Below are 23,957 nucleotides of genomic sequence, written 5' to 3'. Positions count from 1 at the left end.
CGACGGGAGGACTGCCATCACTTGTTACCTAATCTGTGTGTCCCCGACGGGAGGACTGCCATCACTTGTTACCTAATCTGTGTGTCCCCGACGGGAGGACTGCCATCACTTGTTACCTAATCTGTGTGTCCCCGACGGGAGGACTGCCATCACTTGTTACCTAATCTGTGTGTCCCCGACGGGAGGACTGCCATCACTTGTTACCTAATCTGTGTGTCCCCGACGGGAGGACTGCCATCACTTGTTACCTAATCTGTGTGTCCCCGACGGGAGGACTGCCATCACTTGTTACCTAATCTGTGTGTCCCCGACGGGAGGACTGCCATCACTTGTTACCTAATCTGTGTGTCCCCGACGGGAGGACTGCCATCACTTGTTACCTAATCTGTGTGTCCCCGACGGGAGGACTGCCATCACTTGTTACCTAATCTGTGTGTCCCCGACGGGAGGACTGCCATCACTTGTTACCTAATCTGTGTGTCCCCGACGGGAGGACTGCCATCACTTGTTACCTAATCTGTGTGTCCCCGACGGGAGGACTGCCATCACTTGTTACCTAATCTGTGTGTCCCCGACGGGAGGACTGCCATCACTTGTTACCTAATCTGTGTGTCCCCGACGGGAGGACTGCCATCACTTGTTACCTAATCTGTGTGTCCCCGACGGGAGGACTGCCATCACTTGTTACCTAATCTGTGTGTCCCCGACGGGAGGACTGCCATCACTTGTTACCTAATCTGTGTGTCCCCGACGGGAGGACTGCCATCACTTGTTACCTAATCTGTGTGTCCCCGACGGGAGGACTGCCATCACTTGTTACCTAATCTGTGTGTCCCCGACGGGAGGACTGCCATCACTTGTTACCTAATCTGTGTGTCCCCGACGGGAGGACTGCCATCACTTGTTACCTAATCTGTGTGTCCCCGACGGGAGGACTGCCATCACTTGTTACCTAATCTGTGTGTCCCCGACGGGAGGACTGCCATCACTTGTTACCTAATCTGTGTGTCCCCGACGGGAGGACTGCCATCACTTGTTACCTAATCTGTGTGTCCCCGACGGGAGGACTGCCATCACTTGTTACCTAATCTGTGTGTCCCCGACGGGAGGACTGCCATCACTTGTTACCTAATCTGTGTGTCCCCGACGGGAGGACTGCCATCACTTGTTACCTAATCTGTGTGTCCCCGACGGGAGGACTGCCATCACTTGTTACCTAATCTGTGTGTCCCCGACGGGAGGACTGCCATCACTTGTTACCTAATCTGTGTGTCCCCGACGGGAGGACTGCCATCACTTGTTACCTAATCTGTGTGTCCCCGACGGGAGGACTGCCATCACTTGTTACCTAATCTGTGTGTCCCCGACGGGAGGACTGCCATCACTTGTTACCTAATCTGTGTGTCCCCGACGGGAGGACTGCCATCACTTGTTACCTAATCTGTGTGTCCCCGACGGGAGGACTGCCATCACTTGTTACCTAATCTGTGTGTCCCCGACGGGAGGACTGCCATCACTTGTTACCTAATCTGTGTGTCCCCGACGGGAGGACTGCCATCACTTGTTACCTAATCTGTGTGTCCCCGACGGGAGGACTGCCATCACTTGTTACCTAATCTGTGTGTCCCCGACGGGAGGACTGCCATCACTTGTTACCTAATCTGTGTGTCCCCGACGGGAGGACTGCCATCACTTGTTACCTAATCTGTGTGTCCCCGACGGGAGGACTGCCATCACTTGTTACCTAATCTGTGTGTCCCCGACGGGAGGACTGCCATCACTTGTTACCTAATCTGTGTGTCCCCGACGGGAGGACTGCCATCACTTGTTACCTAATCTGTGTGTCCCCGACGGGAGGACTGCCATCACTTGTTACCTAATCTGTGTGTCCCCGACGGGAGGACTGCCATCACTTGTTACCTAATCTGTGTGTCCCCGACGGGAGGACTGCCATCACTTGTTACCTAATCTGTGTGTCCCCGACGGGAGGACTGCCATCACTTGTTACCTAATCTGTGTGTCCCCGACGGGAGGACTGCCATCACTTGTTACCTAATCTGTGTGTCCCCGACGGGAGGACTGCCATCACTTGTTACCTAATCTGTGTGTCCCCGACGGGAGGACTGCCATCACTTGTTACCTAATCTGTGTGTCCCCGACGGGAGGACTGCCATCACTTGTTACCTAATCTGTGTGTCCCCGACGGGAGGACTGCCATCACTTGTTACCTAATCTGTGTGTCCCCGACGGGAGGACTGCCATCACTTGTTACCTAATCTGTGTGTCCCCGACGGGAGGACTGCCATCACTTGTTACCTAATCTGTGTGTCCCCGACGGGAGGACTGCCATCACTTGTTACCTAATCTGTGTGTCCCCGACGGGAGGACTGCCATCACTTGTTACCTAATCTGTGTGTCCCCGACGGGAGGACTGCCATCACTTGTTACCTAATCTGTGTGTCCCCGACGGGAGGACTGCCATCACTTGTTACCTAATCTGTGTGTCCCCGACGGGAGGACTGCCATCACTTGTTACCTAATCTGTGTGTCCCCGACGGGAGGACTGCCATCACTTGTTACCTAATCTGTGTGTCCCCGACGGGAGGACTGCCATCACTTGTTACCTAATCTGTGTGTCCCCGACGGGAGGACTGCCATCGCTTGTTACCTAATCTGTGTGTCCCCGGCGGGAGGACAGCCATCGCTTGTTACCTAGCCTGTGTATCCCCGGCCGGAGGTCAGCCATCGCTTGTTACCTAGCCTGTGTATCCCCGGCCGGAGGTCAGCCATCGCTTGTTACCTAGCCTGTGTGTCCCCGGCCGGAGGTCAGCCATCACTTGTTACCTAACCTGTGTGTCCCCGGCCGGAGGACAGCCATCGCTTGTTACCTAGCCTGTGTGTCCCCGGCGGGAGGACAGCCATCGCTTGTTACCTAGCCTGTGTGTCCCTGGCGGGAGGACAGCCATCGCTTGTTACCTAGCCTGTGTATCCCCGGCCGGAGGTCAGCCATCGCTTGTTACCTAGCCTGTGTATCCCCGGCCGGAGGTCAGCCATCGCTTGTTACCTAGCCTGTGTATCCCCGGCCGGAGGTCAGCCATCACTTGTTACCTAGCCTGTGTGTCCCCGGCCGGAGGTCAGCCATCACTTGTTACCTAACCTGTGTATCCCCGGCCGGAGGACAGCCATCGCTTGTTACCTAGCCTGTGTGTCCCCGGCGGGAGGACAGCCATCGCTTGTTACCTAGCCTGTGTGTCCCTGGCGGGAGGACAGCCATCGCTTGTTACCTAGTCTGTGTGTCCCTGGTGGGAGGACAGCCATCACTTGTAACCTAATCTTTGTATCCCCGGCCGGAAGACAGCCATCACTTGTTACCTAGCCTGTGTGTCCCCGGCCGGAGGTCAGCCATCACTTGTTACCTAACCTGTGTATCCCCGGCCGGAGGACAGCCATCGCTTGTTACCTAGCCTGTGTGTCCCCGGCGGGAGGACAGCCATCGCTTGTTACCTAGCCTGTGTGTCCCTGGCGGGAGGACAGCCATCGCTTGTTACCTAGTCTGTGTGTCCCTGGTGGGAGGACAGCCATCACTTGTAACCTAATCTTTGTATCCCCGGCCGGAAGACAGCCATCACTTGTTACCTAGCCTGTGTGTCCCCGGCGGGAGGTTAGCCATCACTTGTTACCTAATCTGTGTATCCCCGGCGGGAGGACAGCCATCACTTGTTACCTAATCTATGTGTCCCCGATTTGAGGTTAGCCATCACTTTTTACCTAGTCTGTGTGTCCTTGGTGTGAGGACAGCTTTCACTTGTTACTAGAGATGTGCGAGCATGCTCCTCTGAGCTTGATGCTCGTTCGAGCATTAGCATACTCGAAAGTACTCGTTACTCGAGCGAGCACCACGCGGTGTTCGAGAAAATTTCGCCCTCTCCTCTGCACATGTGTTGCGGCTTTTTTAGCCGATGAACATGCAGGGAAGGCTTTGACATCTCCTGCTATGACGTGCCAACCCTGTGCACGTCTATAGCAGTGATTGGCTGGCCGGATCAGGTGACCTAGGATCATAAAAACTCAAGTCACCTGATGCTCGCCTCACACGGAGGCTGGATTAGATTAGGGACCGAGCTGTGAATGAGGGAGAGCGTTAGTGAAGGTTAGAAGGAGCGTTTAGGCAGGGAACAGTCCTTTTTAGGACTACAACTCCACTTTTGTATATCATCAGTTTGGCTGGCTCGGACCAGTAGTGCGCACAAAGCATTCGCAAGCATCCTGGCTGTATACTGCATACAGTTACTGGTTCTATACAGTATACTGCTACTGGTGTACACAGACTATATAGGAACTAACAAAACTAATTTTTTTTAGTTGTTTTTGGCTGAAAGCATTTGCATAATAGGACCAAGTGTGTGTCCTGTCGATCCACACTATATAACAAGACTGCATTCATTTTACATTGTCTATTTTATGCTTAAAGCATACATAAAATACCCTTAGTGTGTGATCTGTCAATCCGCTCTATATAACAAGACTGTACTCATTTCACACTGCTTAAAGCATACGCACAATACCTCGCAGTTTGCGTACCATTTTGACCCAGTGCATTATACAACATGATCAACACTAGGGGTAAGGGTCGAGGATGTGGGCAGAGACAGAGGTCCTGGGCGGGGTGAAAGTGTCTGCTGCTGAGGGAGAAGTAAAACGCCGCGTATCTACGCTCCATAGCTTCATCTCACAGTTTGCAGGTCCGCGTGGTACACCATTATAAAAACCACAACCGTGTGATGAGGTAATGACGTGGATAGCGGATAACACGTCTAGTAATTTATCCACCACCCAGTCTTTCACGCAGTCCCTTTCCTGAGTCGCAAACAATGATTCATGAGCCACCTGAGGAATTCGTCATGACCGATGCCCAAAATTTGGACCTTTCACAGTCTCAGGTTGATGAGGGTGGGGACTTCCAAGTAGTGTCTCAAGAGGTATTTGTTGAAGAAGATGATGAGGATGAGACACAGTTGTCTGTTAGTGAGGTTGTTGTTAGGGCAGTAAGTCTGAGGGAGGAGCAGACTGAGGTTTCATAGAAAGAGCTGGTGGATGATGTGACTTACCGGGGTTGGTAAGCCTACTGAAGACAGCGCTTCAGAGGGGGGGCAAGTGCAGCACCAGAACAGGTTGGAAGAGGCAGTGAGGTGGCCAGAGGGAAAAGCAAGGGCAGAGCAAGTAATCCCCCAACTGTTCCCCAAAGCACCTCACGGCAAGCTCCCGTGCAGAGGGCTAGGTGTTCGAAGGTCTGGAGGTTTTTTAATATGAGCGCGGACGACCAACCAACAGTGCTGTGCAACCTGTACCACACCAAGATCAGCAGGTGAGTCCCCACTACCTGCATGCGCAGGCATATTATAGCTAAGCATCCGACAAGGTGGAACGAAAGCCATTCACCGCCTGCGGGTCACACCACTGCCTCTTCCCCTGTGTCACATGGTGGTACTGAGGTGCAATCCACCTCCCAGGACGCAGGCACAAGCGTCTCGCAGCCTGCACCCACCCCTTCACCTCCACTGCCTCCACCAATGTGTCCGTAACACAAACATTAGAGTGCAAATATGCAGCCACCCCACCCGCATGCACAATCGCTAAACGTGCATATTTCCAAATTGCTGAGCCTGGAGATGCTGCCATATAGGCTGGTAGAAACTGAGGCTTTCCACAACCTCATGGCGGTGGCCGTCCCTTGCTACTCGGTCCCCAGTCGCCACTATTTTTCCCGCTCTGCCGCCCCCGCCTTCCTTCATCAGCACGTGTCGCGGAATATCAACCGTGCCCTCACCAATGCAGTTACTGGGAAGGTCTACTTAATGATGGACAAGTGCTGGCGGGCAGGCACACTACTTCTCCCTGACGGCACATTGGGTTAACCTTGTGGAAGCTGGGACCGAGTCTGACCTTGGGTCCGCTCATGTGCTACCCACACCGAGGATTGGGGGTCCTACCTCGGTAATTGAGAGGTGGAGGAGGTGGCATAATAAGCTGGAGAAACTATGACTATCTGTGAGCACATCGCCTTCAGTCGGTAGCTCAAGGCGCTGCAGCACTGCCGTGGGGAAGCGTCAACAGGCCGTGCTGAAACTCCTGAGCTTAGGTGACAAGAGGCACACTGCCCAAGAGCTGTTGCAGGGTTTGACGGAGCAGACAGATCTGTGGCTTTCACCGCTGAACCTCCAAACAGGCATGGTTGTGTGAGACAATGGGCGTAAGCTGGTGGTGGCTCTGCACCTTGGCAGACTAACACAGGCAATCTGGTGATTCAGTGCTTCCTTATACACCACCCCAATTTGTCTGGTGGTTCAGCACTTTCTTATAAACCACCCCAATTTATCTGAGCTACTCAGCAAGGTGTATCACGTGTGTGCACATTTCACAAAGTCCACCACAGATGCTGCCACCCTCAGGACACTGCAACAACGCTTCCAGTTCACCCACTGTTGTGCGACGTGCCCACGCGCTGGAATTCAATTTTGCACATGTTGGCCAGGGTTTACGAGCAGTGTTGAGCCATAGTGGAATACCAGCTGCAACATGCCCCTCGGAGTGGTAGTCAGCCTCCGCACTTCTTCACAGGTGAGTCGGCATGGATCTCTGACATCTGTCAGGTGTTATGAAACTTTGAGGCGACAACACAAATGGTGAGCAGCGATTCCACCATTATCAGCATAACCATCCTGCTGCTTTGCCTGCTGAGAAGGTCGCTGCTAAGCATTAAGGCCAATGCTTTGCAGATAGAACAGGAGATGGGGGATGACAATATGGCGCTTGATAGCCAGACCACCCTGCGGTCTGTTTGTCAGCACGTATTGGAGGAGGAGGGGGAAGAGACTGCCCACACTGCAGAGGGTACCCATGCTCCTTCCTTCACATCTGTTCAGTGTTTATGGGCTGAAGAGGAGGAGGAGACGAAGAGTCATCCTAGTGAGGACAGCAATGTGTTGCGTACTGGGACTGGCACACAAGGCTGACTTCATGTTAAGCTGCCTTTCCTGTGACCCTCGTGTTAGACGCATTCTGGCTAACATGGATTATTGGGTGTTCACCCTTCTTGACCCTCGGTATAAGGAGAACCTTTCCACTCTCATTCCCAAAGAGGAAAGGAGTACGAGAGTGATGCAATACCACAAGGCCCTGGTGGAAGAGATGATACGAAACTTCCCATCTGACAACGCTAGCGGTAGAAGACGTAGTTCGGTGTGCCAACTAACCGGGGCGATGAGGGGAACAGGCAGCATGTCCAGCACAGGCAGGGGAACACTCTCCAAGACCTTTGCCAGTTTTATGGCACCCCAGCCACACTGTGTCACCGCTCCCCAGTCTAGGCTGAGTAGGAGGGAACAGTTTAAAAAGATGGTGAGGGAGTACACAGCCAATCGTACCAACGTCCTCTGTGATCCCTCTGCTCCATACAACTATTGGGTGCCAAAGTTGGACATGTGGCACGAACTTGCACTGTATGCGTTGGAGGTGCTGGCGTGTTATCAGAGAGGGTGTTTAGTGCTGCTGGGGCATTTATCACAGATAAGTGTACCCACCTGTCAACCGACAGTGCCAACAGGCTTACACTTACTAAGATGAACAAAGTATGGATTTCCCCAGAGTTCTCTTCTCCACCGGTGGAAAGCAGCTTAACAAAGTATCTTTAAGCTGGAACCGGAGAACCATGCACCCTCTATCACCCCAAAAAAGGGTAGAAGTAGCTTGGTCTATCCTGTGATCGTCCTCCTCCTAAACCACCAGGTCTTCACACTGAACAGCCAATTCTTCAGAGGGTCAAATGCCTCTGTAAAAAACATTTTTTTCAGAGGGCTGCCTCCAGGCTCTGTCAAAACAATTTTTTTCTGAAGGCCGCCTTCAGGTTCTTGCCCCTAATTTTAAAGAGGTTCACCACTAGAGTTCAGCAAACGTGCTGGTTCCAGCTTCATACGCCTACAGAGTCTACAAATGTATCCCAGTGCAGTGTCCAGCTATCTGACACAGAGACAGAATGAATTGTTCTGGTTTGGCTACTCTAATTTCTTCATAGTGCATGCTGTCTTTCCCTGGACACTGATTAAAAAGCCCCTCAAGGAGAGGCAGGGGCTGGGACAGGCAGTAGCTTGCCTGTCAGTGGACCGCCACCTGGATCCCATTAAGCAAGTAGGATCTCTATATCAAAAAAAATATTTCAGGGGTTCACCTGCACTCTGGGTAAACAAATGTTTCAAGGGTAAACCTATACTCTTGGAACACAAATCTGTCGGGTTCGTTCTCCTATACTCTTGGTAAACAAATACCCTGCACTCTCGCTCAAAAAATCTTTGAGTCCCCTTTATGCCCACGTTTGTGGTTCATGAAATTTTGTGACGGAGGTGGCATGGGATTGGAATTATGATCGCACATTAGTTTATCAGCAATTCTCATCAGCATTGTGGGCAACAATTTCAAGGAGAATCGCTGCCAGGCCCTGCCAACCCTCTGCAGTGTGTGTCCCCTATTCCTCCTCCAATATGCACTCATAAATAGACATGAGGGTGGTGTGGCTATTAAGCGACCGTGTGGCATGAGGGTAGCTGAACGCTGCTCTGGGAAAAATTTCAGTACGCTGTGGCCTACTGAGTAGGCGAAGGGGTGCGCCTTACCCCCTCTGGGATGGGCACAGCTGGAAGCTGCGCTGGAAAAAATTTCAGTACGCTGTGGATGCAGGCTCGTGCCTGTGTCCTGGGGGGCATTGGACAGCAATGCCAGCATGTAACACAGGAGAAGAGGCAGTGGTGTTATCTGCAGGCAGTGATTGGCCCTGGTTGCACCTAGTGTGGTGTTTAGCTAAGATGTGCCAGCGCGTGTGCCTTGCTGATTATGCTCTGGCCCAACTAAATTGTTAGGGGGTGACCACCAGGCTCTTGCCCACAATTTTGGCTTAATAGTGTGACCTGGGAGCCTCAGATGCATCCATGCATGCTGCCCCTGCTGTTCCCTATCCATTTTTGTGGTGGTTCCATCACTTTCTGATGTTTTCAGGTGAATCACACACCCTCCCCTATGCGGAGCATGGGTCACTTTGAAAAATGCTCGAGTCTCCCATTGACTTCCATGGGGATCGTTACTTAAAATGAGCTCTCGAGCATTACGAAAAGCTCCCTCATCTCTACTTGTTACTTAATCTGTGTATCCCCGGCAGGAAGACAGCCATCACTTGTTACCTAATCTGTGTGTCCCCGGCCGGAGGACAGCCATCACTTGTTACTTAATCTGTGTATCCCTGGCAGGAAGACAGCCATCACTTGTTACTTAATCTGTGTATCCCCAGCAGGAAGACAGCCATCACTTGTTACTTAATCTGTGTATCCCCGGCCGGAGGTCAGCCATCACTTGTTACCTAATCTGTGTATCCCCGGCCGGAGGACAGCCATCACTTGTTACCTAGTCTGTGTGTCCCCGGCGGGAGGACAGCCATCACTTGTTACCTAATCTGTGTGTCCCCAGCCGGAGGTCAGCCATCACTTGTTACCTAATCTGTGTGTCCCCGGCCGGAGGTCAGCCATCACTTGTTACCTAATCTGTGTATCCCCAGCCGGAGGTCCGCCATCACTTGTTACCTAATCTGTGTATCCCCGGCCGGAGGTCCCCCATCACTTGTTACCTAATCTGTGTGTCCCCAGCCGGAGGTCAGCCATCACTTGTTACCTAATCTGTGTATCCCCGGCGGGAGGACAGCCATCACTTGTTACCTAATCTGTGTGTCCCCGGCCGGAGGTCAGCCATCACTTGTTACCTAATCTGTGTATCCCCAGCCGGAGGTCCGCCATCACTTGTTACCTAATCTGTGTATCCCCGGCGGGAGGACAGCCATCACTTGTTACCTAATCTGTGTGTCCCCGGCCGGAGGTCAGCCATCACTTGTTACCTAATCTGTGTATCCCCAGCCGGAGGTCAGCCATCGCTTGTTACCTAATCTGTGTATCCCCAGCCGGAGGTCAGCCATCGCTTGTTACCTAATCTGTGTATCCCCAGCCGGAGGTCAGCCATCACTTGTTACCTAATCTGTGTATCCCCGGCCGGAGGTCCGCCATGGCTTGTTACCTAATCTGTGTATCCCCGGCCGGAGGTCCGCCATGGCTTGTTACCTAACCTGTGTATCCCCGGCCGGAGGTCCGCCATGGCTTGTTACCTAATCTGTGTATCCCCGGCCGGAGGTCCGCCATGGCTTGTTACCTAATCTGTGTATCCCCGGCCGGAGGTCCGCCATGGCTTGTTACCTAATCTGTGTATTCCCGGCCGGAGGTCCGCCATGGCTTGTTACCTAATCTGTGTATTCCCGGCCGGAGGTCCGCCATGGCTTGTTACCTAATCTGTGTATCCCCGGCCGGAGGACAGCCATCACTTGTTACCTAATCTGTGTGTCCCCGGCGGGAGGACAGCCATCACTTGTTACCTAATCTGTGTATCCCCGGCCGGAGGACAGCCATCACTTGTTACCTAATCTGTGTGTCCCCGGCGGGAGGACAGCCATCACTTGTTACCTAATCTGTGTATCCCCGGCCGGAGGACAGCCATCGCTTGTTACCTAATCTGTGTATCCCCGGCCGGAGGACAGCCATCACTTGTTACCTAATCTGTGTATCCCCGGCCGGAGGTCCGCCATCACTTGTTACCTAATCTGTGTATCCCCGGCGGGAGGACAGCCATCACTTGTTACCTAACCTGTGTATCCCCGGCCGGAGGTCCGCCATCACTTGTTACCTAATCTGTGTATCCACGGCCGGAGGACAGCCATCGCTTGTTACCTAATCTGTGTATCCCCGGCCGGAGGACAGCCATCGCTTGTTACCTAAGTATGTGTCCCCGGCGGGAGGACAGCCATAATTTCTTGGGAATGTTTTGCAATTTTCTGATTTTGCTATCATTTGCCTTTTTTAAAAACCTCTTCTGGATATCCACGTTTCCTCACTTTTTTGAAAAACGAGTCCCATTCCTTCCGGAACTCATCATGGTTGGAGCAGTTTCTCCTTGCTCTTGTACATTGTCCAGTAGGGCTGCCTCTTTTTAACATCAATGGATGGTAACTGTTCCGATCCAGTAAACTTTTAGTGGCAGCGCTCTTACCAATGGCATTAGTTTCTATTCTTCCATCTTCTGGGGAATCCCTGCTATGAATGCCTTCCTAATAGAAGTGCACCACGTGTCACAGCGGGAGTGACAAGCCCCTAGCAACGTCCCTCATAGGGATAACACAAAGCGTTCCGATCTAATCCATATGTGCCCAGGATTCAAAATGACGCGCAGTGCAGAAGAAACAGCCCCATCAAATTATATCGCACTGCATACCAAATAAAGCAATCACAAAGTGTGTACTCAAGTTATGTCCTCGTTACTCCTTTTTGTGTCTTCAGCTAAAGAATCAGTGTGTGTCAGTGCAGCCGAGTATCAATATATACTACCAGCCATCCGAGGGGGGCTACCCCCTATATGTTACCAAAAATTCATCAAAGGGACTATCCCTTACGAAGGAAGACCCATCGTGTCCGTCATAGAACATATCTATATAGACAGAGTCCTGCGCCCCTTTGTACCTCGCAACCATCATATATCCGAGAATCTCTGGCAATTTGAAGTTTAATGTAATGAGACCTTGTTTAGCTTAGGGAATTTTGTTTTGTACATTTTAATGGGTTTAGTCTTCAGTATTCAAGAGTCTCTTTGGAGCTCTATATAGCGGGGTCACTCTCCCTTTCTTTGGAGCTCTATATAGCGGGGTCACTCTCCCTTTCTTTGGAGCTCTATATAGCGGGGTCACTCTCCCTTTCTTTGGAGCTCTATATAGCGGGGTCACTCTCCCTTTCTTTGGAGCTCTATATAGCGGGGTCACTCTCCCTTTCTTTGGAGCTCTATATAGCGGGGTCACTCTCCCCTTTCTTTGGAGCTCTATATAGCGGGGTCACTCTCCCTTTCTTTGGAGCTCTATATAGCGGGGTCACTCTCCCTTTCTTTGGAGCTCTATATAGCGGGGTCATGCTCCCTTTCTTTGGAGCTCTATATAGCGGGGTCACTCTCCGTTTCTTTGGAGCTCTATATAGCGAGGTCACTCTCCGTTTCTTTGGAGCTCTATATAGCGAGGTCACTCTCCCTTTCTTTGGAGCTCTATATAGCGAGGTCACTCTCCCTTTCTTTGGAGCTCTATATAGCGAGGTCACTCTCCCTTTCTTTGGAGCTCTATATAGCGAGGTCACTCTCCCTTTCTTTGGAGCTCTATATAGCGGGGTCACTCTCCCTTTATCTATTGATGAAGCATAGCAACTCCAAAGTTGGCTGCAAAAATGGTGGGAGAACCAAATAAGAACTATTTGTGTAGAAAGAAGGCAAAAGGGGACATGTTGTACTGTAACTATAATAGGGGGGAGGGGGGTAAGAGCAGTGAGATTATGTTGTTTGAGGGAGTTGAGTGTAGTGATAAAAAAACAGGTGGGTTTTGGGGATTTGTTCTGATTTACCAGATTTGTAGTCAGTATTTTTTTCTCCTGAGTGTCTCTCTCCATCCACAGGATTACACCGCAGTGAAGAAGACATCCGGTGACTCTTGACTCCCATCATCCATCTTTTCCTGCCAACATCTTCTATGTCTCTCTATATACACAGGATTACACAGCAGTGAATACATCCGGTGACTCTGACTCCCATCATCCATCTCTAGGAGTCAGGAGGATGGAGCCGAACCCCGGGCCCCATCACAGAGCCTCCCCCGCACCTCCTGACCAATAAGGAGAAGATCCTAGAGCTCACCAAAAAGATGACGGAGCTGCTGACCGGAGAGGTGACGCTGCGGGGAATGTGGGGGACATTATACAGTAACAGGAGGGTCGGGGTGATGACTGTATGTTGTGTGTGTTATTGAGGTGACTCAGGGAATGAGGCAATGGATTCGCCGGTAATCCGGTTTCTTGAAATTTCGTCTCATGACTGCAGCCGGACATTCCCACCCATTACAATTTCGAGTTTGTTCTGTAAAGTATTTGTTTTTGTGATTACCCTTTTTTTTGTGTGTGATTTCAATACGGAGAAGGCGAGGATTTTTAACTTGTGTTTTTTTTTTTCTTTCGTGCCTTTTCAGGACGAGGCGATCTCAAATATGCGGTCAATAAACCAGATAACCGGTGAGTCCAATACTCTTCATATCCTGTGGGAGCCCCACAGGGTCCATTCACCCATCCGATCCCAGAAGAGTTTTCTTTCGGTGTCGTGTTCGGCTGATATAGCAGACTGTACCGCTCTATTGAGAGACATCCCAGAAAGAGCGTGCTGCGCCCTATACATGGAAGATTATGGGCAACATATGCCACCTTTATAGCTATGTAGTGCCATACTGTCAGATGTATACATTAGGGAAAGCAAACCAGGGCAGTGGATGCAACGGCAACGTTAACCCCTTAACAACACAGAACATACAGTTATGCTCTGTGTGTTCGGGAATTTTTGGAGGGATATTGGGAGCCAATTCTGCTCCGTAGAATGCGGGTGCTTGCTTTATCTTACAGCTGATACTTGCCGGCAACATACATTGGGGAAACTCTCCCGACAGACCTCCAACTGAAGAATTAACCCTTTCCAATCCAATTTGTATCCTGGTTTTCCTAGGGGGCTTACTCTTTTTCTGCTGTTATACAACGGCGCTATCTGCTGGCTAAAGCCAGTACTGCATGAGGTGATACATTGGATAGGCTCCGACAGCAGAGAGGCTGGCAATTTACAGTAAGAGAACCCCGACGGACGTCTTCCAACATCACAGCTGTACAACTTTAAATCATAATGTCTTCAGAGGTCAGACAGTGGATTGGAAAGGGTTAAACATGTGAACAAATTCTTTTTCCACCCCTCTCTGAGGCAGTGACACTCCCATGTGTATCTGTGCAGGAGTTTGGAAGAAACTTGCATTTTATTAGCAGCATCCGGCTGCGGATCAGCCCCATTCAGTCAGGTCGGCTCAGTGCTCAAGAGCTTTCCAGATGAAGATCCTAAGTACCTCTAACATCTTGTCTTGTAGCTTCTATGGGTTGGTGGACAGATTATGGGTCCATGAGAGCTGTGAGCTCACTTTGCGTCTTTCCTACTTCAGGAAGATGTGCTTCGGCTCAGGAGGAGTGTGATGAAATGATTGTTGACCATCTTTCCTTGTCAGTTGACCAATCTGCCACCTTTCTGGTCTGGGGGAAATTGAGTTGATGTAGGCAGATGTTTAACTAATTACCAATTGGCAGAGCTGAATAATAATCACTCCACTGCCTTTCACACCTGGACTAGGGGGGACTTTGGTGTCCTTTTGGGACCAGCAAGGAAGCCCTTTGTTGTGGTGATCAAAGTTACTGAATTACAAGGGATTGGCAACTATTTATATCCCTCCATCGTTTCCCATCCTGCGCCCAATACACAACCCCCCCCGGAACCCACAGAATCACATAGCGGTGAAGCTCATCATCTGACACATCATGTTTAGTATCCATATGTAGTTAAATTCAAGATATGAAACATGGCGGCCGTAGCTTGCCTATTGGAGGGCCTCCCTAGGAAATATGGCCAAAATTGGGGTCTGCGCGGAAGATCTGCACATACACTCAGCCAGCCTATCGATGATTTGTAAAGGTCGTTAGCAGAGATGTGACTCAGAGGCTTTAGAACAATGGGGGATCTTCCCCCAGCCCCCCATGGCCAGACCCAGGAGTGGCATCTAATGCCGGCCTGTCGCCTGTTCCGCACTCTCCTCTACCCAGGATTATATCTGCAGCTTGTGGACGAGATTGTCTTTACGCACTGCACCAAAAATTGTAATATTATGGTTTGTGCGATTTATGTTGATACTAAATTTAATTAGTGTTGTTTTTTTTTCCTGTACTAGTCTTAAAAAATAAAATATCTTTGAGGGACAAAAATCTTCTGGCAGCCATGGGATTGTTTTTCTGTCGGGATAGTTGTGCTCGATTTTTGTGGGACGTCCTGTCGTTTCTGTGGGACCATACATTTTTATCGCTCCTTATTATGTTTTTTTTTTTCTTGGAGACTGGTTGACTAAAAATACTTAAAGGGGTTGTCTCGCGAAATCAAGTGGGGGTATACACTTCTGTATGGCCATATTAATGCACTTTGTAATATACATCGTGCATTAATTATGAGCCATACAGAAGTTATTCACTTACCTGCTCCGTTGCTAGCGTCCTCGTCTCCATGGTGCCGTCTAAATTCGCTGGCGGCTTGCTTTTTTAGACGCGCTTGCACAGTCCGGTCTTCTGCTCTCAGCACGAGCCGCTTCAGCCTGCTCGCCGCTACAGCTCTTCTGCGCATGCGCAGACGAGCTGTCACTTCTCGGGAGCGCGCTGGAGCGGCCATTCTGTACCTTCCTCTCTTAGAGGAAGGTGCAGAAACTTGAGCCGCCCAGCTGTCCCGAGAAGCCGCCCAGCTGTCCTGCCGTCCTGCCGCCCAGGTAAGTGATGGGCCGGGGGGGGGGCTGCCGCTGGGCCAGGGGGGGGCTGCTGCTGGGCCGGGGGGGGCCTTCGTCTGTTGTCAGGGGTCTAGCGCCGGTTACCTGCTGCCTGGCGGTGGGTGACTGTGTGCCGTGGTCGGCCGCGTTCAATCCAGGGGTCCGGTCGGCGGCTGCGGGGCGTCTGGTTGTCAGGGAGACACAGCTGGTAGCGTCTCGGGAGCGCGCACGTCGGGCTACAGCAAGCGATGGGAAAAGAGCCGGCGGCCATCTTGGGAAAATGTTATAAGTTGCTGAAACGCTGGAACTGTAAGTACAAACCAGCTGGAAAAGTCATTTACAGGGGGGCTTAGTAATGTATGCTTAATTAGGGGGACTGGGCAAAAAAAAATTCACTGCTTCCTCGAGACAACCCCTTTAAGGCTGGTTTTGTGTATTTTTTCTTCCCCTGAAGACGTTCCCCCTGCAGGATAAATGCGTTACTTTGATGCATCGAACTTTTACGGATGCAAATTCTATATCATAAATGTGGGAACAGGAAGTTTTAAACTTTATTACCTTTTATCTAATAACGCTGGTCAGTGGAAATCGTTCCCACTGGTAACGAGGTATTTCTTAATCATTTCATCATGGGAGAAATGAAAATGACAGAGAGCTTAGACTTCACTCTCGGCTCCAGACGTGGTCCTTTAGGTTACGTATATGTACCAGTATATGTGCCTTTGTTCAGGTCCACAAGGTTCGAGGAGGGAAAACATTAAAGAAACAGAAGTCTAGACCAGTGTTCCCCAACTCCAGTCCTCCAGGACCCCCAACAGGTCATGTTTTCAGGATTTCCTCAGTGTTGTACAGGTGATGTAATTATTGTCAGTCCTCAGACATTGCCACAGGGGTTCTCACCATAGGATATCCTGAAAACATGACCTGTTGGTGGTCCCTGAGGGCTGGAGTTGGGGATCCCTCCCATAATGCTTAACTCTTAGAACTGATTTCTATACAGAACCATAAAAAATGCAATTAAGTTTTCTCCAAACAGTTTTTTTCGTAATTTCGGGTTAGAATCCTGAAGGCCCCGTAATTGTAAAAACTCTACTGAAACTTTGTTCCGTGTGGTGAGGTGACATTTTCTGCCCAGAAATATTGAATTAGGCCAATCATAAAGACCGCGTGTCGCCAATATTTGGGTATCCAGTTAGATGAGGACAAGCACTTTATTTGAAGTTCGTGTTTCTATAGAAGCAGCATTGGGCCGACTAACCAACATATATCGTCACTCATTGCCCTCGACCCAAAATCACGGGAGTTCAGCTATTCTGAGGGAAAAAAATAACTTAAATGTATTTTTAGTATTTTGATTTGAGATTAGTATATGTTAAACCAGAGCTAATAAACAATGTGATGTCATATTCTCGTTTCTCCACCCACAATTAGGGCAGTCTAAATATTTTGAGAAAGGAAAGAAAGTGCATTTTTGTTGTCCATTGTAATTAGCACGACTTTTTAAGTCCCCCATAGGGACTTTAACTTGCGAGCGTATATAGAGTCTAATGCAATAACACGCCCAGAGGGTAAATGTGCGCCCTAAGGCGTGAAGGGGTTAAGGCGACCCTTGAGGTTAGTTTCCTCTTCTGGAGGCCGTCTTTCCCATTTTGGCCTTCATAAGTAAAGCTAGAACTGACGGAGATAAGAGTTTATGGTCCGTGTGCGGTACGCTGCTCACATAAAGGAAGGACCTCTTCAATCGCACATCGGATCTCAATGAACGAAAGAGTCAAGTAGAAAATCTTTACTGATATAAATTGTGTAATGTGCAGAGATCCAAATGAGGCATCAGTGGTGAGGGGAAACCAAAGTCATCAACTGAGGACTGGTCTCCAAATCGGACAGGATAGCAGTTTGCATGAGGTTCATTACGGCAGCTCATATTGTGATTGAGTAGCGTGTGTGCGGCCCCCACATGCCTGCATACCCTCCCGTCTGGCCAGCTCCTGGATGGATGGTGTCCTGGGGAATCTCCTCCTAGACCTGCATCCATGAGCTCCTGGACAGTTGGTGGCGCTAATGAGCGGCGTTGGATGCACCTATAAATAATGTCCCAGAGATTCTCAATTGGATTCAGGTCTTGGAGGAACGTGAGGACCAGCCCAAGGCATCAATGTGCTCCTCACCCAGGAACTATCTACATACTATGGCCACATCGTCAGACATCGTCCCACACCAGGAAAAACCCAGGACCCATTGCACCTGCGTGAAATTTGACAATTGCTCTGAGCATATAATTTTGGTACCTATCAGCAGTCGGGGTACTGTTGGCTATTGGGTGGAGGTTTGTCGGATCCTCCAAGGATATGCCTCCCCAGACCATCAGTGACCCATCTCCATTCATGTCCATCATGTATGCTGAGTGTGAAGCTGCTCACCTGTGAAGAGGACATGGTATGGGGATGGTCTCCAGTCCTTCTTTTGGGGTATCTTTCTGTTGCCTCTCCTGTTTTCATTTGCAGCAAAGCAGATGAAATTGATTCTCAATTACTTCTGCACTCTAACTGGATAGATTGATGTCTCTGTAGTGGAAGTGACTCGAGGTTTTATATATAATACATATATATATATATACACACACGAGCTCATGTATTCCGTCACTGTGTGTCTCCACAGATGGAGCCGGTAGGAGAAGTCCAGAGGACTGTCCAGAGGAAGACCCCGATGTCCTGGAGAACCAGCAGGTAGATGGCTGTAAAGTCTCACCATAGTCACCATAAACTAATTACACCCGAGTGCATCTCACGTTTTCTTGTCTTTTAAGGGTGAAAATCTGCTTAAGTTTAAAGTTGAATTTAAAGATGAAGCAGTAGAGACGGATAAAAGAATTAATCATCCATGTAAGAAGGGGGGCTTTCATGGAGGGTCACCTAGATACTCCCATCATCTCATCACATACAACCTATTCCATCACTGTGTGTTTCCTACAGGTGCTCTTGGAAGAAATGCCCCGGAGAGACGTCCCCGTCTGTACCCACAGGACTGTCCTGAGGAAGACCCCGATGTCCCGGAGAACCAGCAGGTAGATGACAGTAAAGTCTCACCACAATATCTCCATAAAGTAATTACACCCGAGTGCATCTCACATTTTTCTTGTCTATTTAGGGTGAGAATCTGATTGATATTAAAGTTGAAGTTATGGATGATGCAGAAGAGATGGATTATCCCGGTAAGGAGGGAGGGGGCTTTCATGGAGCGTCAGCTAGATACGCCTATCATCCCATACAATCTATTCCATCACTGTGTCTCCTTCAGATGGACCTGATGAGAGTAATCCCCCAGAGAGACGTTCTCATCCTCTGTATACTCAGGACTTTCCAGAGGAAGACCCCGATGTCCCGGAGAACCAGCAGGTAGATGACACTGAAGTCTCACCAGAGTCACCTTAAAGTAATTACACCCGAGTGCATCTCACATATTCTTGTCTTTTTAGGGTGAAAATTTGATTAATATTAAGGTTGAAGTTAAAGATGAAGCCGAAGAGTCAGATATAAGAGCCGGTTATCAGTGTAAGGAGGGGGGATTTGCATTAGATGTAAGAGGGGTCACCAAGATAGTCCCATCATCCCAACATCAGATACTGTGTGTTTCCCTCAGATGGACTCGTAGAAAGAAATTCCCCGGAGAGACGTCCCCATCTGTATTACCATTACTCTCCAGAGGAAGACCCCGATGTCCCGGAGAGCCATCAGGTAGCTGAGCCCTGTAGTACATCTATATCGAGGGTCATAGATGTTCTCATAGAGTTTGGTGGGCTGTTACACTATTGCACATTAATGTCAATGTAGCCCCCCGATCTGTTGATCTCTCTGTAAAGGATGAGCGTGATGCATGTTTTGTACACGGAGTCCGTATTAGCGCTTGCTGCCTCGTATTCATACATTACACTGATTTACAAGTATTTTGTTTCCGTTACAATTCTTTTGTACCGGATGGATTTGGTGATGCTGATCACATAAGTAGCTGCGATATTGTCGCATCACGCAAGGTTTTTGAGAAAAGCATCATTTTGTTTTACAATTATTGCGACGTTTTGAAAACTGTTCTTAACTTGCATGATTTTTTAGATTGCTCATATCTGACCATGTAACAGAGGCTGAGTGTTATAATGCCACAAGAATAAATGCCTGATCGTGGAGAAACCTGCTCTGACATGCCCAAGCAAGCCCAAACACGGCTGCAAGATTTTAGCTTGTTTCCATGACAACACGGCTTAAAGGGGTTGTCCCGCAGCAGCAAGTGGGTCTATACACTTCTGTATGGCCATATTAATGCACTTTGTAATGTACATTGTGCATTAATTATGAGCCATACAGAAGTTATAAGAAGTTTTTCACTTACCTGCTCCGTTGCTGGCGTCCTCGTTTCCATGGAGCCCGTCTAATTTTCGGCGTCTAATGGCCAAATTAGACGCGCTTGCGCAGTCCGGGTCTTCTTCGTTTCTCAATGGGGCCGCTCGTGCAGGATGCCGGCTCCGTGTAGCTCCGCCCCGTCACGTGCCGATTCCAGCCAATCAGGAGGCTGGAATCGGCAATGGACCGCACAGAAGCCCTGCGGTCCACCGAGGGAGAAGATCCCGGCGGCCATCTTCAACCGGTAAGTAAGAAGTCACCGGAGCGCAGGGATTCAGGTAAGCGCTGTGCGGTTTTTTTTTTAAGTCCCTGCATCGGGGTTGTCTCGCGCCGAACGGGGGGGGGTTGGGAAAAAAAACAAAACGTTTCGGCGCGGGACAACCCCTTTAATGTAATCGTCTGTGTGAATTAGCATTTCATATCTCCAAAACTGTTGAGTCTAAAGACAGTGGGTATATGGAGTGGGTATATAGTTTTCTGAAATGTCGCAATAGTTGTGACACATTTTGTTACATATGTGGCGAGTTTACTCGGAATGCACAGAAAAGGCGAACCACTGCACTCATCAAGACGGCATGCAATTTCTACTTGCAAAATTGGTGACCTGGACAAAGAACAGGCTCCTATATATATCATGTATGTTGTGCATCTTGCGCCAGCAGTCTGTGTGCAACCATCTATGCAGTTTGCCATTCCAATGATACGGAGGGAGCAGAAAGTTCATGTGACTGATTGTTGCTTCTGCATGACGAATGTGTCCGGATATTCATCAAAAACCAGGAAGCTTATTGAGTCCCCGAACCTTCCATCGGCAATGAGGCCCAGTGCCACATGATGACAGCCTTCCTGTTAGGCATGGACACTAGAGGATGAGGAGGCAGGCGATGATGGCGATCAGATGCAGACGGAAGCTGATCCTGACTTTGTGCCATCAGCATCCAGCGATCCTCATTTAATATCTCCGGCAGAGTCCGGCAGAGCTGCTTGGATCTAGGATGTCAGGATGGATTCTTTTGTCATCCAGTACGAAAATTTCAATATTTCGGCACCGTGATGAAGATTTGACAAAGTATTTTACCAAAGCGGACAGTCTGACCTTTTGCTGTGACATCGGTGGATTGTTTTGTGCTCTTCGATGCAAGCGCGGCCCAACAGAATGGCGATTGTCTATTGACTCCTCAGACTTGAGCTTGAAGGCTGTTTTGCTGCACAATATCTACCCTTCTATACCCATCAGACGAGCCGTTCATATGAGAACACACAACTTCTGTTGAACCGCCTTGAATACTTGAAGCACAACTGGAATTTGTGTGGTGATCCTAACCCTAGACTACAGACCCCCGACGCGTTCGGTGTCTAGGTGTGTTCCCGCTACTTCCCCACCTTCTTAATTGAGCAAATTAGTGACCCGAATGTATGCATCTCGTGCGCACGCCACCTCCGGAGATTCCATGAAATGTTAGTTTCCCTGACTAATATTTAGTGATTTACGTGTGAGAAGTGACTCGGGCCATGTTCCGAATTATTCTGATTATTGATCATGTAAAGTAATTATAAATAGATTTCAATTAATTGAATTATCTTTGTACCATAATAAATATGTAATGGGTGGATATATATACATATATATTTATGTATTTGAACATTTGTAAAGGCTGCTTTTATTGTTTTTGATGGATTTGATAAGTGACCAAGAGAGAATATTGCAGATTTTGAATGAATCCAATAAGGACGATGATGAAGTACTACTGATGCACCAATCTGGTGGACTTCAGACCCTGAATGTGATGACAGCTAGGGGGAAGACCAGCACATAAACAACGGATGAAGGTGAAGAATCATTGTCGGTCTCTTCTGATGAAGAGATGAATGTTGTCGGGCGCAACCGAAACAGAAATTTGATCATAGACCGTAATGATGACTCTTCCCAGCTTTCCCAGCAATCCCTATCTGTATCTTCACATCAAAACCTGGTGATACATCACGGGAAGGACAACCAAGCCACGCAGCACAAGAACTCGTACATCCGCTCGTAACGTTGTCCATTTTATACCTGGACCTTTAAATGAAGCAAGAGATACGGTTGATCCAATTCCATTATTTCATCTGTTTACATCTGATGAAATGATTGACCAGGTTGTAGTATACACCGATGCTGAAGTCTATTTGAAGAACAAGAAGTATAAGGAGTTGTTGCCTACTAGTTCTTGTACATCGGCGAATGAAATGAAAGCATTGTTTAGTCTTCTCCTTCAATCAGCGGCTATAAAAAGTCACCATTTGCCTCCTACAATTTTCTTCGACTTGAAACGGCCATGTTTACAGGGTGTCTAGGAGTGCTGAGAGATTCGGCTTCCTGCTCTGATGCTGTCGGCTTGACGATGGAGCCACCAGATAAGAGGGGGCAGCATCGGATACATTTTAGTTTTTGAAGAAGTTCCTATCTGACAGTCGATGAACAATTAGTTGGCTTACGAGGTCGCTGCCCATTTCGCATGTAGAAACCCAACAAGCCTCACAAATATGGTATCAAGATTGCCATAGTCACTGACTCAAACTCTAGATATGTTTGTAATGCTACGCCATATTTAGATAAAGGGACAAACTGTGGAAACATGCCTCTAGCCACATATTCTGTGAAGCAACTCTGTGAGCCTGTCCACGGAACAAACAAACATAACCACGGACAGCTGCAGCCTCCTTACAAGGAATCAATCGTCGGCACGTTACACCGCAATAAATGAGCGATCCCCCCCAGAGATGGACAATTCAAAAACTAGAAATATCGGCACCTAAATGTATGTTTATGACACCAAGAAGACTCTGGTGTCGTATAAGCAGAAGTCTAACAAAGTGGTTTTTCTGCTTTCCACTGTTTACGATCAGCCGGACATCAACCCCACTACGAAAAAGGCTGAAATGATCCATTTCTATCACCAAAGGGGCTGTAGATACGGTCGGCCAGATGAGCTCAGCCACGAGTTGCCACCGCCAAACAAATAGATGGCCTCCAGGCATATTTTATAACCTCCTGAATCTGCATGATCAACACCTTACCTAATTCATGTGTCTAACATGGTGAGACAACGAAAGCCATTGAAAGGTAGAGCGTTTGTGCAACGTTTGGTAGATCCTCTCACTGAGCCGTGGTTGGGGAACGCTTCGATACTGTGACTTTAAGGAGGGATATTAAAGAAGTATCAAAGATATTTTAAAATTGAGAGTGTTGTGGCAAGAAGTTCTCAAGCACAACCAAACAAATGCAACATTGTCGCATTTTGTCCATACCGGAAGCACATGGTAACCAAGTTCTCATGCCATGACTGCAGCACGGCCATTTATGGCGACCACACTGTTCCAGTTTCCCTAAAATCTATCAGTTTCCTTTCACAGAAGTTACTTTTTCACTAATAAATACAATATATAAAATATTTACATTTTATTTTGTTACTATGTAGTAACCGTGTAACTGTAATATGTTAGAGGGATCTAGGGTTAACAGAAGAGTGTTACTAGAACAAAAGGACTTGGCTTAGATTTAAAGGGGTTGTCCTGCGCCGAAACGTTTTTTTTTTTTTTTTCAATAGCCCCCCCCGTTCGGCGCGAGACAAACCCGATGCAGGGGTAAAAAAAAAAAACCGTCCAGTACTTACCCGAATCCCCGCGCTCCCGCGACTTCTTACTTACCTTAGTAAGATGGCCGCCGGGATCTTCACCCGCGATGCACCGCGGGTCTTCTCCCATGGTGCACCGTGGGCTCTGTGCGCTCCATTGCCGATTCCAGCCTCCTGATTGGCTGGAATCGGCGCATGTGACGGGGCGGAGCTACAAGGAGCAGCTCTCCGGCACGAGCGGCCCCATTCGGAAGGGAGAAGACCGGACTGCGCAAGCGCGTCTAATCGGGCGATTAGACGCTGAAATTAGACGGCACCATGGAGACGGGGACGCTAGCAACAGAACAGGTAAGTGAATAACTTCTGTATGGCTCATAATTAATGCACAATGTACATTACAAAGTGCATTAATATGGCCATACAGAAGTGTATACCCCCACTTGCTTTCGCGGGACAACC

The 23,957-nt window shown here is 49.0% G+C and overlaps 1 protein-coding gene across 2 annotated transcripts in view; it reads left to right on the top strand.

Moving 5' to 3' along the window:
- LOC136627281 (oocyte zinc finger protein XlCOF22-like) overlaps nucleotides 1-23,957 on the top strand; it is a 49,026-nt gene that overhangs the window by 10,998 nt on the left and 14,071 nt on the right. Inside the window, exons 2-10 of one of the 2 annotated variants that reach the window (XM_066602265.1) lie at nucleotides 12,567-12,835; nucleotides 13,133-13,175; nucleotides 18,149-18,216; nucleotides 18,297-18,372; nucleotides 18,463-18,554; nucleotides 18,638-18,701; nucleotides 18,788-18,885; nucleotides 18,966-19,041; nucleotides 19,130-19,224. In XM_066602265.1, the coding sequence (XP_066458362.1) occupies nucleotides 12,812-12,835; nucleotides 13,133-13,175; nucleotides 18,149-18,216; nucleotides 18,297-18,372; nucleotides 18,463-18,554; nucleotides 18,638-18,701; nucleotides 18,788-18,885; nucleotides 18,966-19,041; nucleotides 19,130-19,224 (636 nt within the window). In that variant the 5' untranslated portion in view covers nucleotides 12,567-12,811. The remainder of the gene's footprint in view (nucleotides 1-12,566; nucleotides 12,836-13,132; nucleotides 13,176-18,148; nucleotides 18,217-18,296; nucleotides 18,373-18,462; nucleotides 18,555-18,637; nucleotides 18,702-18,787; nucleotides 18,886-18,965; nucleotides 19,042-19,129; nucleotides 19,225-23,957) is intronic. The other variant, XM_066602266.1, reaches the window with a different exon arrangement.

The sequence above is a fragment of the Eleutherodactylus coqui genome, chromosome 5 (genome assembly GCF_035609145.1).
Source record: "Eleutherodactylus coqui strain aEleCoq1 chromosome 5, aEleCoq1.hap1, whole genome shotgun sequence".
Classification (NCBI taxonomy): domain Eukaryota; kingdom Metazoa; phylum Chordata; class Amphibia; order Anura; family Eleutherodactylidae; genus Eleutherodactylus; species Eleutherodactylus coqui.
Note: the sequence above shows the minus strand (reverse complement) of the source record. Positions and strands in the feature narration are given on the sequence as shown.